At 34.1% G+C, this 13765-nt stretch overlaps 1 protein-coding gene across 1 annotated transcript in view; it reads left to right on the top strand.

The window, feature by feature from the left end:
• Positions 1-13765, top strand: part of NPAT (nuclear protein, coactivator of histone transcription) — a 60153-nt gene that overhangs the window by 27400 nt on the left and 18988 nt on the right. The window contains exons 2-10 of the mRNA XM_090265886.1: positions 491-609; positions 3044-3104; positions 4566-4638; positions 6631-6671; positions 7146-7370; positions 8571-8652; positions 9596-9683; positions 10180-10271; positions 10575-10662. Of these exons, the coding sequence (XP_090122012.1) occupies positions 491-609; positions 3044-3104; positions 4566-4638; positions 6631-6671; positions 7146-7370; positions 8571-8652; positions 9596-9683; positions 10180-10271; positions 10575-10662 (869 nt within the window). The remainder of the gene's footprint in view (positions 1-490; positions 610-3043; positions 3105-4565; positions 4639-6630; positions 6672-7145; positions 7371-8570; positions 8653-9595; positions 9684-10179; positions 10272-10574; positions 10663-13765) is intronic.

Raw genomic sequence — 13765 nt, 5'->3', positions numbered from 1 at the left:
CAGGGGTGCTGCTGAACATCTCCCATTGCATAAGACAGTCCCACAGAAAAGAATTATTTGTCCAAAATGTCATTAGTACCAAGAAACTTCACGTCACTTTTGACACATTCTATCAGTCACAGCACCTTTCCCATACAGTGAACAAATTTTTTTTGCATTTCATGTGCATTTTTACCTTTCTTGACACAACAAAGCATAGTATGCTAAAAATATTGCGTATTTTCTTCCATCTTCAATATTAAAATGGTTGCACAAAAATTCACAAGATTTTATTAGTCTTTAAATGTACACTGGTATGACAGCTGTCACAATACAATCTAATAAAACTTTTTCCAATGAGGTTAAAGACAACTAAGCACTATTAGAGCCATCTTACAGAAAAAACTAAAAGAATTTTTTGTGCCAATGTGGTGCTGTAGCATTTTTAACCATTCTTTTATTGGAAGTCCAGAATTTACTAAAACTACCTAAACTTTTATTTTTTATTTAGGTTACTTACAACAGGAAAACCTCACTTCTACCTGCCAGACTTTTATTTTGGAAAGTTCACATTTAAAAGAATATGCAGAACACTGTACAGATGAAGGTTTTATCCCAGCCTGCTTACTAGTAAGTGATTTGTTTCTTAAGAGGAATATTCCACCATTAACTAACATAAGAGACTATACATACAGTCTTAAAATGAGCTCATTAGCAAAATCAAAATTGGCAGAAAATTGATAGTTTGTATTTGTGCAAAAATGCCAGCTTTTCTTTTCACAAGTGAACTACAACTTTGCCTCGAAAACAAGTTCGGAATGATACATTTCACTGCTTCTTGTCTGAGGCTTGTTTTCTGCCTGTTATGGATTGAATATTTGTGTCCCTTCAAAATGCATGTTGAAGCTCTAACCCCCACTGTGGTGGTTACAAATAGGTTTGGGTTAGATCATGAGGTTGCAACCCTCATAATGTGATTAGTGCCTTTATAAGAAGAGTAAAGGGGAGAGATCTTTGCATGTGTACACATCTAGTACAGGCCATGTGAGCACACAGCAAGAAGGGGGATGTCTGCAAACCAGGAAACTGGTTCTCACCTGGAATCAAATCATCCATCACCTGTCCCTAGACTTTTTAGTCTCCAAAATGATGAGAAATAATTGTTATTTAAGCCACCTGGTCTGTGGTATTTTATAGCTGCTCAGCCTTTCCTATTTTGTTGCTTACTTCAGACAAATTAAAACAGGGATTTTGATATCTTGTTGTTAACCACTTTTTAAAACACCACTAGACCAACAGAACATCATTTAGTATATAATGGATATATTCTGGAACTACATTATTTTAAATTATGCTTTGACATTTGGTTTCTTAGATTTATTTCATCTGTCATAGACAACATGATTATCTTTGGAGGAAATGTAAATCTACAAAGCTGATAAGAGTTTAGCAAAGTCACAGGATGTGAAATACATAAAAGTTCATCATATTTCTTTATATCCACAATGACTCATTAGATATTGAATTTTTTAATTTTACTTTAAAATTATAGCTTATATGCAGTAATGTTTTTTATTAGTTTCCTGTGTGCAGCATAGTGGTTAGACAGTCATAGTTTGAAAAGTGTTCTCCCCCATACTTTTGGTGCCCACCTGGCATCATTCATAGTTAATCCAATATTATTGACTATATTCCCTGTGCTGTACTTTACACCCCAGTGACTATTTTTTAACAACTAATTTATACTTCTCAATCTCTTCTCATTTTTCACCCAGTTTCCTAACCACACCCTCCCCTCTGGCTACATCAGTCTGTTCCCAGTATCTATGAACATGTTTCAGGAAATTGAATTTTTAGAAATACCACTTACTGTACCAACAAAAAAAAAAAAACAAAAAATATACTCGGGTAATAAATCAAACAAAATGTGTATAGGATCGGTATTCTAAAATCTACATGAAAGAAACCAAAGACTTTAATAAAATGAGAGCTATATACTGTGTGCATGGATTGAAAACCTTCATAGTATTAAGATGTTTGTTCTCCTCATTTTAATCTATAGATTTGTTACAATCAAAATCTCCACAAACAATTTTGTAGATAGCAATAAAATGAATTCTAAATGTTATATTGAAATGTGAAGGAACAAAAGGGATAAGTTGCAGGACACAGATTACTTGATATTAAGACTAAGAAGCTATAGCAGTCAAGATTAAGTGACATTAGGGAAATGTTACACATACAAGGTCTGTCCAGAAGGTGTCCAGCCATGTAATATGAAAAATAGAGACACTTATTGAAGAAGATACAAGAAACATTGTACATAGGACAATGATGCCTCAGTCCCCTTCAAAGTAGGCACCTTGGGACTCAATTCTTTCAGTCACCATCAGCTATCCTATCGTGTTTTCCTGAATCTCAACAACGTTTTGAAATCTCTTCCCTTTCAAAGGGTATTTTAATTTTAGTTTTGGGAAAAGCCAGAATTTGCAGGGTGTCCGATCTGGGCTGTAGGGCAGCTGAGTCACCTGGGTGATTTGATGTTTCACCAAAAAACTCTGCACCACCAGACGTCATTCATGAGCAGGCATGTTGTCATGATGAAGTTGCCAGTCATCAGTTGCCCATGGCTGCGGCCTTCTGAATCATCCAGATAGTTTCCACAGAGGAATGTTCAAGCTTAATGCAAAATTTGAGGCAGATTTGTGCTGTACTTGCTAAGTCATTTTGAATGCAACAGCTACACAGTACATATGCTCACTCAGTGGTATCTAGTGCTCCCACTGACTAGTACAGTGAAGTTGTCATTGTTCATGCATGCACATTCCAGTCCACTCTCCTTGGCTGCTAGTTTACATTGATGTCATGCACTGTTCTCATTATATTAACAATGGCTGGAAAACTGCATAAGACCTGTATTAGTTTTCTCTTGCTGCTCTTTACACTTTCTTCATCAGCTGTTCTGCAGTCCAGATCTTTCACTTATATGGTAAAATGTTTCACAGTGGTATATTATTGGTCGTATTTACTGGTTTTGGTAATGCTTGATTTTTTTTTTTTTCAGTCTTTATTTGGAAAAAACTTGACAACAATTTTGAATGAATATGTAGCTATGAAAACAAAAGGTAAGAATTTATATTCATGAATATTTTTTGTTTGTTTTACATAGGATGTACCTAATTGTTAAATTACAAATAAATGCCTCATAAAAGTCATCAGAAAACCTCTCAGTTATGACATAAATTTTACTAGTAAATATATAATTAAGTAGTGCGTGCTTATATTGAGTGATAAATTACAAATCTGAATGTTAAAAATAATTTTTTAAAGGCTATAAGAATAAAACTACTCTGGGTATCTACCCTGATGAGCAGGTTATGTATTATAAAATTTTAAAGTAATATTTTAATTTTAAGTTTCTAGTGTATATCTGAATACTGGTACCAGTCATAAAATTCTGGCTTATACTTATCAAAATATAAAATAATTATTTTCTCAATGTTTTAGGGGGGGAAATTTTATTTTATTCTCTAATAGTTATTATTTCTGTAGCTTACAACATTAACGAAAGAATTAGCAATAAATAGCATAAAATGATAACAAAAAAGGAAGTTAACATTTGAGGACTCTCTATGCAGCATTGTGCTAGATGCTTTCATATGTTTTACCTTAATCCTTAAAATAATTCAGTAAGAGATATTGCATGTTTAAACCTATTTTTAAGTATCAGAAAACTGAGGATTAGACAGGCGAGATAACTTTCCCAAGATCACAAAACTAGAAACTGCTGAAAGTAATAGGCCTGGAAGTTCTGGGCCTGAAGTTCATTTCTAACTCTTAAAGAAGGTTACTTGATCTGTCAAAGTTTGATTATCCCTAAGTATCTTAATTAGCCTCTAGGAATATTAAGAGTATAAGTGACATCAGAAACGATATGCTATTGCAATACAAGGGTTTATATTCTACTTTTAGGTTATTAGATAACTTTCTCTGGTTTGAATTTTTATAAATATGTGGTAAAGATTTTAAACATCTTAATGAGTTTTCCATCACTGTGGCTTTAGAGCACATCCTAAAAATGACTAATTAGTTGTCAGGAATTTTGTCTGCAATTCTAAGTATAGTAACTGGTAAGACTTCTTTACAGAGTTGCTGAGCAATCAGAATGATTTGCACATGAAAATATTGTGTGTAATAAAATAATTTCCATACTCACTGGAGTTTGCATAACTTGTAATTACTTATTTTAAGTCAGATTATTTTAATTGACTTTCAAATGTCATATTATGTCAAATAGAACAGCAATTTAAACTAGTCTGTCATTAATTCAAAGGAGATACAAAATTGACCATCTAAAGAAAGCCTCAGAGATTTCACAAACATCCATTTTCACTCCTATTGCAACTGGTATTCAATGGCTTGAGGAAAAGAAAGCAGTCTCAGTTATAGCTTCAGTTTCAAGCATAATGTCAACAGCTGAGAGAAAAGTTCAAATTTTCCTCATTCATTTTCTGTACATATTCAAATTGAATGATATATTTTTCTCCAACTGAGTTTTTAAAGAAACTTTTCCTCTTATGATTTAGAAACATCAAATCACGTCCCAGCAATTATGTCATCTCTGTGGAAGAAGTTAGACCATACACTTTCTCAAATCAGGTAATAAAAAGCTTAACAGAATGTGTATTAGGATTTTGGGATACAAACACATGTAAGAATGACTTTTGAGTTTTAAATCTTATTATCTACAGGGAGCATTTATTAAACATTGATCTGTTTTTGAAATTACTCTAGAAGTTATTGATACGTTTTTGTCTTTGATTAGAGTAATTTGAAATAATTGCATACTGTAAGAAAATGCTTAGAAATGAGAAAACTGAGGCTTAGAGAAGTTTAATGATACTTTCAAGTTCCCATAGCAATTTACAGGCAGATCTCTGGCCAGGATACAAATCTAATTCTAGTCTGTTGTGAATAGAAATCTCCTAATCCGAGTCCTCTGTAAATTCCTTTATACAGTTGTATTTTCATGACATTTGCAAAGAATTGATATGTGGAATCCATGCCTCACTGGTTCTTCCTTGTGAAGCAGCAAGTTTGAGTAATAATACTTCTGGAATTTTCTATTGATATTAGTGTTATAAAATCTATTATTTAACGATTGAGTGTGGTATGAAAACCTTAGTTTCTTACCCTTTTCCTAGAGCTACGAGTGAATACCCCACCTACATTCAGCAGGGGCCTCATTTTCCTTCCTCAGTTTTAACTGTTAAAATAGTTCCAAATGCTTTATCTCTAACTGTAATACAGTACATCTTATTTGGTAGTCTTACCTTTATTACCATTTCCTGACTCTTGTCTTTTCTCCCCTTGCCAGTAATCTTTAAAGACATTCACAATTTAATTAATACCTATGAATACTTAATGAGTTATGTTATATTGACAGGGTGTCATATTAAAAAAAGGCTCTTAGCCAGGTATTCCTCAAGATTGGTTTTAGTGTTATTAAAAATGCTTACTTGATTCAGTAAGTTTTGTGGCTCTTGTTTGTAGCAACTTACCTGATACAGTAGCACAGTGTCTGATTATTTACCTAGTACATGGGTAACTCAAAATCCTAGTGAAAGGAAAATTGACTTGTATATTTTCCTGTGTTTGCTTTGCTCCTTTGGTAGTTGGGTGAAATAATTTACAGCCATAAATTTGAAAAGCAGGATGTCCTTCCTTTGAAATCAACTTTGGGATTTTGAAGTATTTATGTACAGAGTTATATGTGAAATCAGGATTTCTCTTGGAAGGCATCTGTGTAGTTAGACAATTGATAATTGTAAAATTCTTAAATATGTTGAGTTCCTAAAGTCAAGTCAAATTGTATTCTTAATGGGATGTCAAGGCTGTCTAATGTATATTACATTAGATAGAAACTTGATTATTAAAATTATTTGTGTGATTGTTTACATGCCACTATTTTTCTACTAAAGCAAATAAGATTTGGTTCTTTCCTGCCCCCACCCACCCCCCCAAAAAATGTACTTGCTTTTTTGTCTGAAAGATATTTATTGCCTTCTTTTTTTTCTTTTTTTTTTAATTCTCACCCGAGGATATATTTGATTTTTTTTTTTTTAAGAGAGAGAAACATTGATGTGAGAGAGAAACATAGATTGGTTGACTCTCATATGTACCCCATAAGGGCCTCAAACCTGCAACCTAAGTATGTGCCCTGACTGGGAATCGAACCTGTGGTCTTCTGGACAGTACTCCAAACAACTGAGCTGCCTGGCCAGGGCCTACAGCCTTTTTTTTTTAAATCCTCACCCTAGGTCATTTTTTCATTGATTTTTGAGAGGAAAGGAGAGAGAGGGATATCAATGTGAGAGAGAAGCGTCATTGGTTGCCTCCTGTAGGTGCCAGACTGGGGATCGCACACACCCAGACCTGGCATTGAGCCTGCAACCTAGGCATGTGCCTTGAGCAGAAATTGACCCTGCAGCCCTTCTCGTAGAAGACAACACTCCATCCACCTGAGCCACCCTGGCCAGGGCCCAGGACCTATTACCTTTTAACTCAATTCATGTCTGACCGCAGCTAAATCAGAGTGTGTCTTGGCAACAGAAGTTTTTTAATGTCTAACTACTTTGTTTTATTTGTTAGGAGCATGCAAAGTTCTCCAGGGTTTGCTGCCAATCAGAGAGGTTGGTATTGAACTTCAAATGAAATAATGTTTTGAATTAATACAGACTCTGTCAGGAGAACATTTAACACTACATGTTCGTTAAGTATATATTTTGTTTAAATTACTGTTTTTCTCAGTGTAGTTATTGTCATAATAGAAAGTATTTTCATTTATTGTAAAAATATGCATTTTAAATACTCCTGTTTTCCTTATTAGCTTTTATGAATTTACATCTTTTTTCTCATTCTGTAAGTTTGTTTTCCAATTTTTAGAGTTATCAGTATGAATTATTACAGAAGAAATGTACTCAGAGTTGTAGTTAGTTTACTCAATTTGTTTCTTACGACATCTCAAATTTAGTTGATATTTTTAAGGTCTATTTCAGTCTGTAGATTTAATATGTTAAATAGTGGGGTATGTATTATGTAGGCTTTTTAAAATTTCCTAACTTCTCTGACATTGAGTTATTTTTTTAAATTCTCATGTATTCCAGCCCGAACAAGAAGTGGAATTGCAGAAATCAAACGGCAGAGAAGGCTTGCATCTCAAGGAACTCCTGTCAGTTCAGAGTTGCTGAGTTTACCGTATCTTTCAGGACAATTTACTACTGCTCCCTTGACAACTACACAAGTTATTCGGCCAAGTAACCAAACCCCAGTTCCTTTCAGGTCAAATTTCGTGGTGGTTAACCATTCACAATCACAAGACACTGTGACCAGTAAGTTTAAATTTTACTCTCATAAATTTTGTTTTTAATCGAATTATATAAATGAGATGGCATAGTAATACTATTGTCTTTATACTCATAGTGTGAAATTATAGCAAAAAAAAAAACTTAAAGACTTCCAGTAAATTTGCCATGAAAAAGAAATATTATTGCTCTGGCTGATTTGGCTCAGTTGGTTGGATGTTATCCCATGGGGTAAAAGGTTACTGGTTCAATTCCGGTCAGATCACATGCCTGGCTTGCAGGTTGGGTGCATGGCTGGGGTGCATACTAGAGGCTACCGATCGATGTTTCTCACATTGATACTTCTCTTCATCTCTTTCTCCTTTCCTTCCCGTTCAGAGATAAGTGAATAAAATCTTTAAAAAAAAAAATATTAGAAAAAACCATATTGTTAAATCTATGAGACAGTTTAATCTAGGATCCTTATTTCTGTTCTAACTGAAGTCTAACCTTGAACTCTTCTATATCTGTTATCTTATTAATAGAAAAGGCCCCGTTCTATTTGATTTTAAAAGGAATACCCATTATATTTCACCATCTCCTTATTTTTGTTTATGCTGCCCTGCCCTCCTGGAATGAGGAATGTTTTCTAGTTCACCTCCATCTCTACATGTTGAAAATCCTTTATACTCATAGCTAAATCTTAGAGCTAGGGATAAACTTGGAAATCATCTGGGTGCATCTTGTTTGTTGTATACTTGAAACTTTTGAAAACAATGTTAAGGAACCAAAAGCTAGTTAATAACAGACTTGAGATTAGAAATGTGGTGCAAGATCTCTGTTTCTAGACCAGTCTTCTTTCTATTCTGTATAGCTAAAATGTATTGCCATCCATTACATTCCCCTAGTTTCCATCTTTCTTCAACCTCTTAATACCTCTCAGTAAAAACAGTATATATACACTATAGTATATACTTAGTTTATACTTTTTACAATTCTTCCATTCTGCCATGTTATGTCTCCTTGAGACTGTACTGTACTTTTTATTTTGTTGCAAAATCTTAAGTCTTAGGTACTGTATTTTATTCATCTTAATATCTCCCACAGTGCCTTGCACGTGATACTCTCAGTGTACACTATGCTAACTGAATTACATATAAAATTTTGTAATGCTATGTATCCCTTAATTTATGTTTAGAAGGCTATTCTGTTTCCTTGACTTAACTGTTTTGTTTTCTTGAAATACAGCTGGAGAGGCTTTAAGTATCATTCCTGGTGCTCAGGAGAAGAAAACTCATGCCAATTTAATGTCTCCTGGTAGACGCAAAAGGTAAATGCTTTTTAAAAGGACAAGTTCCCAATAACCTTTAAAAAGAAAAAGGATTTACACCAGGATATTTACATTATAAATAAAATAACAAGATTAGATTAAGGTCTTAGAACTATTTACTGTTATATCTATTCCAAATTTTTTTTTTCCCCTTATTGTAACCTCCTTGAAGTCAGGTGGCATCTTATAATTCATGGCGTATCACTTTGATTAGAAATGTGTTTTTTTCTGTAGTGGTACATAAAAATATATCGAAGTAATAGTGGCATGTTTTAGGGTATACAAACATATTTAAAGTCCTAAATCCATGGATAGTCAGCGATCTTTTCAGGGACAGTCTTAAGAAAAGTTCTTTCTGTCCCACTTAACCCATGTGTCTTTGAAGGATATCTGGAAAAGGGATATTAGTTTAAAATTGGTTTATTCCCAGTTTCTCAACTGCCGTGTCATAGATATTTTTGTTGGAAGTTTTACTGTTTTCTATTATTCAAGGCTAACCTTAGACTCCTTTATGACAAGCTTCCTCACTTAACAATATAAAATAGTAAAACAGGTAGAATAACATCTAACATTTTAGGAACCTTGGCCTATGTATTTATAAAGTCTTTCATATACTTTATTTCATTCAGTTCTTTTATAAACCCAATAATGCAATTGGTCTTACCCCATTATAAAGTGAGTCAGAGGGTCATAGCTTACTTTGCTACAGACCACATAGATATTAAATGATAAAGATAGGACTCATTGTTATTTTTAAAAATTCAAGTCTAGTAATACTTTCCCACTCTACTGCCCTTTGTTCTTACCAGAAATTGAGAAAATATCTGTTCTACCATGATCTTGAAATTTATGTATGTTTTTTTAATGTACATATTATGTCTTGTGTGTATAATTATCATTGAGTCATACTACTTGAAAGACAAACTTTTAAAATGTGTTTCAGTGAATCTCAAAGGAAAAATACCACTTTGTCTGGGCCTCAATCAACAATACGGAATTTCCAGGATCCAAATGCATTTGCAGTAGAAAAAGTAAGTGACCTTTCCAAACTTTGCAACTTAAGATATCCCTGAGTGTTAAAATATTGATGTGTAAAGATTGTGCAGTGGAATTGCTTTGTTTGTGATGGAGGGTGGCGAAGTTTAACAGCTTATTCAGAATAGATAGCATGTGTGAATGCACCACGTAAGAAAAAGCTGTATGTTTAGGAAACAGTAGTACATTGTTTTTGAATTGTATAATATAATAGAGCATTTTACTGGAGTCAGATTATTAAAAACCTTGTATGAAAAGGTAGACTTTTTAACTATTCTGTAATCGCTGAAGAAACTGTTGGTGAAGGACCTGTGAACATTTACAAATTGTAAAATGTAGTTAGTATTCAGGTGTTAATAAGAAGGAAGCCACTATAACTTCTAAGTTTCCAGCTGCATGTGTTAAAACTACCCAGCTTCCATTAATTGGTTCTTTTAAAATAAATAACAATATTCTGTCTTTTCTTTTGCTAATATTGACTTTATGTTTTAGCAAATGGTTATTGAAAATGCACGAGAAAAAATATTAAGCAACAAATCTCTTCAAGAAAAACTTGCGGAGAACATTAATAAATTTTTGACAAGGTAAGCTATGTGTATTTAAAATGCCTAATTGTTTTTTGCCTGACTGAGAACTACGATAAAATTTTTCCTTTCTTCCCTGACCAGCATGGTTCAGTTGATTGAGCATTGTCCCGCAAAGCAAAGAATCTCTGGTTCAATTCCCAGTAAGAGCACATGCGTGGGTTGTGGGCCTAGTCTCCTAATGGGGCATGTGCAAGAGACATCCAATTGATGTTTCTCTCACACATCAATGTTTCTCTCTTTTTCCCTCTCTTCCCCTCCCTCTAAAAAGTAAAAAATGAATTCTTTCTTTCTATATTACAGTGACAACAATATTGCTCAAGCACCTAAGCAAACGGATAGCAACCCTGCTGAACCAGAGACTTCAATTGATGAACTTCTGGGACTTCAGGTATGGAGTGAGGGTGGCTGTGTTGTAATATACTCATAGTTAAAAAATGATGGTATTTTGGTTTCACTCCAAAACCATTCCTGATAGATTAGATATATTATTTAAAATAATTATTAAAGATACAGATCTTCTTTATTATCTGAATGTAATCTGTTCTTGAAAAGTTATTAGTGAATTTTCAAATAATCACTCAAAATTGTACCATACTCATGTGCCACATAATGATGTTTTGGTCAGTGATGGATATGGATCACATATATGAAGGTAGGTCCTGTGAGAAATAGAAGGAAATGTGGTTCAGGAAGATTTTTTTTTCTGACAAACAATATCTGTGGGGCTTGGCAGTAGATTCCCTATCACTCATAATAACCTCGATTATCAAGTCAGCCACGACTTGATTCTGTACAGAGGAGCCTGTTCTCAGAGGGTCACTACATATTCAGAGGGTCACTGCAGCCCTTCCAGATCTTGCCTGTTGGTCTTCAAAGTACAATGTAAATTATTTGTTGAGGACCTAAGATCCTGTGTAAGGACACAGGTCCATAGGAGCTACCTTAACAGGTATTAAGTGCCTCTGCAACTTCTATAACATCTATCCGTGGTAGTGTGGAGCCATCCTATTCTTATACTTCGGGAATATTTTCAGGCTGTAATGCTATAAAGAATAGACAAGTTTTATTTCTTCTATCAGTTCAATGCCAGAGACCCCTTTTTAACAGATAGGATCAGTGTAACCAAAAACAAATTTCCAAAATCAAAATATTGAAGACTCAGTACTACACAATCTCCGTGCTAAACACCCTCGTTTTTTATGACTACCACAACATTTCTTAATCTAACCACTGGTCCAACATATAATAGCCAAAACCATAGCACCCTGCGTATCTTCTGTGGGCATTTATCTCTCCATCTTGGTTTCTTATTCATACTGATTCTCAGGCCACCTTTCACTTCCTCCTGACAGTCACTATTGTGATTTTTGCCTTACCAAGCTAGTTTCTCCATATTTCCAGTCAGTCTAGCCCACATTCCTCTTCCTGAAACAGCTTTGATGTTCTCTAGGAAGGAAGCACAAGAAGAGCTTGTGGGACAGTGTTTAGGAAGTCCACAGCAGTGTTACAGTAGCATCCTGGGCCTTCATATTCACTCACCAGTCCCTCACTGATCCATCCAGAGCAACCTCAGTCCTACAAGCTTTATTCATACTGAGTGTTATATACAGGTATACCATTTTTCACCTTTTAGATCATATTCTTACAGAACATTTTCCATTTAGATACACAAATGCTTATCATAGTGTTAAAATCGCCTAGTGTATTCAGTATAACAAGATGCTGTACAGGTTTCTAGCCTAGGAGCACTAAACTATAACATACAGCCTATGTGTGTAGTAGTCTATATCATCTCAATTTGTTTAAAACATACTATTAGGTTCACACAGCGACAAAATACATTAATGATGCATTTTTCAGAACATATCCCATTGTTAAGTGTCACATGAGTATTTTTTTCTAGTTTTATTGCAGAATGATTGAAATACATCACCATGTATGTTTAAGGCAGATAGCTTGATGATTTGATTTACATATATTAAAACTGCCTTACTTAAATGGTAAAAGTAATAAGACATTCCTAACTCATCTTGCAACTTTAACCAACTGTTCCAGATATCAGTAAATTACCTTTTCTGTATCCATACAGCAATCAGTCATGCATTTCTAAGTGTTTATTACTGAAAGATTCATTAGTGGGCATATTGATGTGCAATAAGCAGCAGTACTATAAGTGTATAATAAATTAATTTTCTCTATACTGCTACAAACTGTATAAAAAAATTTTAAAGCAGTGAAATGATATATTAAATATATGGGGTTGGCCAAAAAGTCTATTTAGTTTTTTTCTGTAAAATAAAGGACACACTTTTTCATTTCACCAATAACTTTATTAATTTGGCTATTTTGAGTATGTCGGCTATCTCCTACTATTGGCTTCTAGCTGGTAGAGGCCAGGGGTGCTGCTAAACATCTTCCAATGCGTAAGCCAGCCCCAGAGCAAAGAATTATTTGGCCAAAATGTCAATAGTACCAAGAAACTTCACAAACCACTTCATACATGTTCTGTCAGTCACAGCACCTTCTCCATACACTGCATGAATGTTTTATTTGTGTTTCAGTTGTGTTTTTTTCTTTCTTGAAATAATAAAGCATAATGTGGCGAAAGTGTTTCATATCCTCTTCCATCCTCGATATTAAGATGGCTGCACAAAAAATCACTGGTTTTGATATCCTTTTTTTTTTTTTTTTTTTTTTTTTTAATTTACATTGAGCCCTGGCTGGTGTGGCTCAGTGGATTGCATGCTGACCTGCAAATCAAAAGGTCGCTGGTTCAATTACCAGTCAAGGTGTGTCCCCAGTTGAGGGCGTGCAAAAAGCAAATGATCAATATATGTCTCACACATTGATGTTTCTCCCTCTTTTCTCCCCCCCTTCCCCCATCTCAAAAAGTAAATAAAATCTTTAAAATGCACAAAATTGTTTCAAATGAAGGTAAAGACAACTAAGCACTACGAGAGCCATCTTACGAAAAAACTAAACGAACTTTTTGGCCAGCCCAGTATGTAATAAATTATAGTAATATTTAACAAAATAAAATGAACAAGACACTTTTAAAAAGAAAGGTTACTAACTAAATGAGCTATTTTATGAGATTTACTGCTAAGAGAAGGAAGATAGAGGATAGTAGTCACCTGCTGTTCACTGGTAGTGAAGGTGCAAAAGTATAAGCAAGTAAAGGAAAAATGTAAAAGTATATGTTTTAAAATTTATTCATGAGTAAATATCTTTTTGAAAAGCAGCTGAGATTGTGGCTGAAGCACATCCTTTGACTTGGCCTATCAGGCAATGTAATCATTTTTGTTGCCATGACCACAAAATGAATTTGTTATAGTAGATTTTCTTTCATATGATGAATTCTGGTAAAACCACTAAATTTTTAAAAAAATTTTTGTCAATTCTCCACAAACACATCAAAAATCAGGTGGCTACCATAAACAAGCACTCTCTTTAGATACTGTGAAAAGTTATATTAAAGTGATGATACAACC

This window comes from Furipterus horrens, unplaced genomic scaffold (assembly GCF_987537825.1).
Source record: "Furipterus horrens unplaced genomic scaffold, mFurHor1.1.pri manual_scaffold_2, whole genome shotgun sequence".
Classification (NCBI taxonomy): domain Eukaryota; kingdom Metazoa; phylum Chordata; class Mammalia; order Chiroptera; family Furipteridae; genus Furipterus; species Furipterus horrens.
The sequence above is the reverse complement of the archived record's forward strand: the minus strand, read 5'-3'. Positions and strand labels throughout refer to the sequence as shown.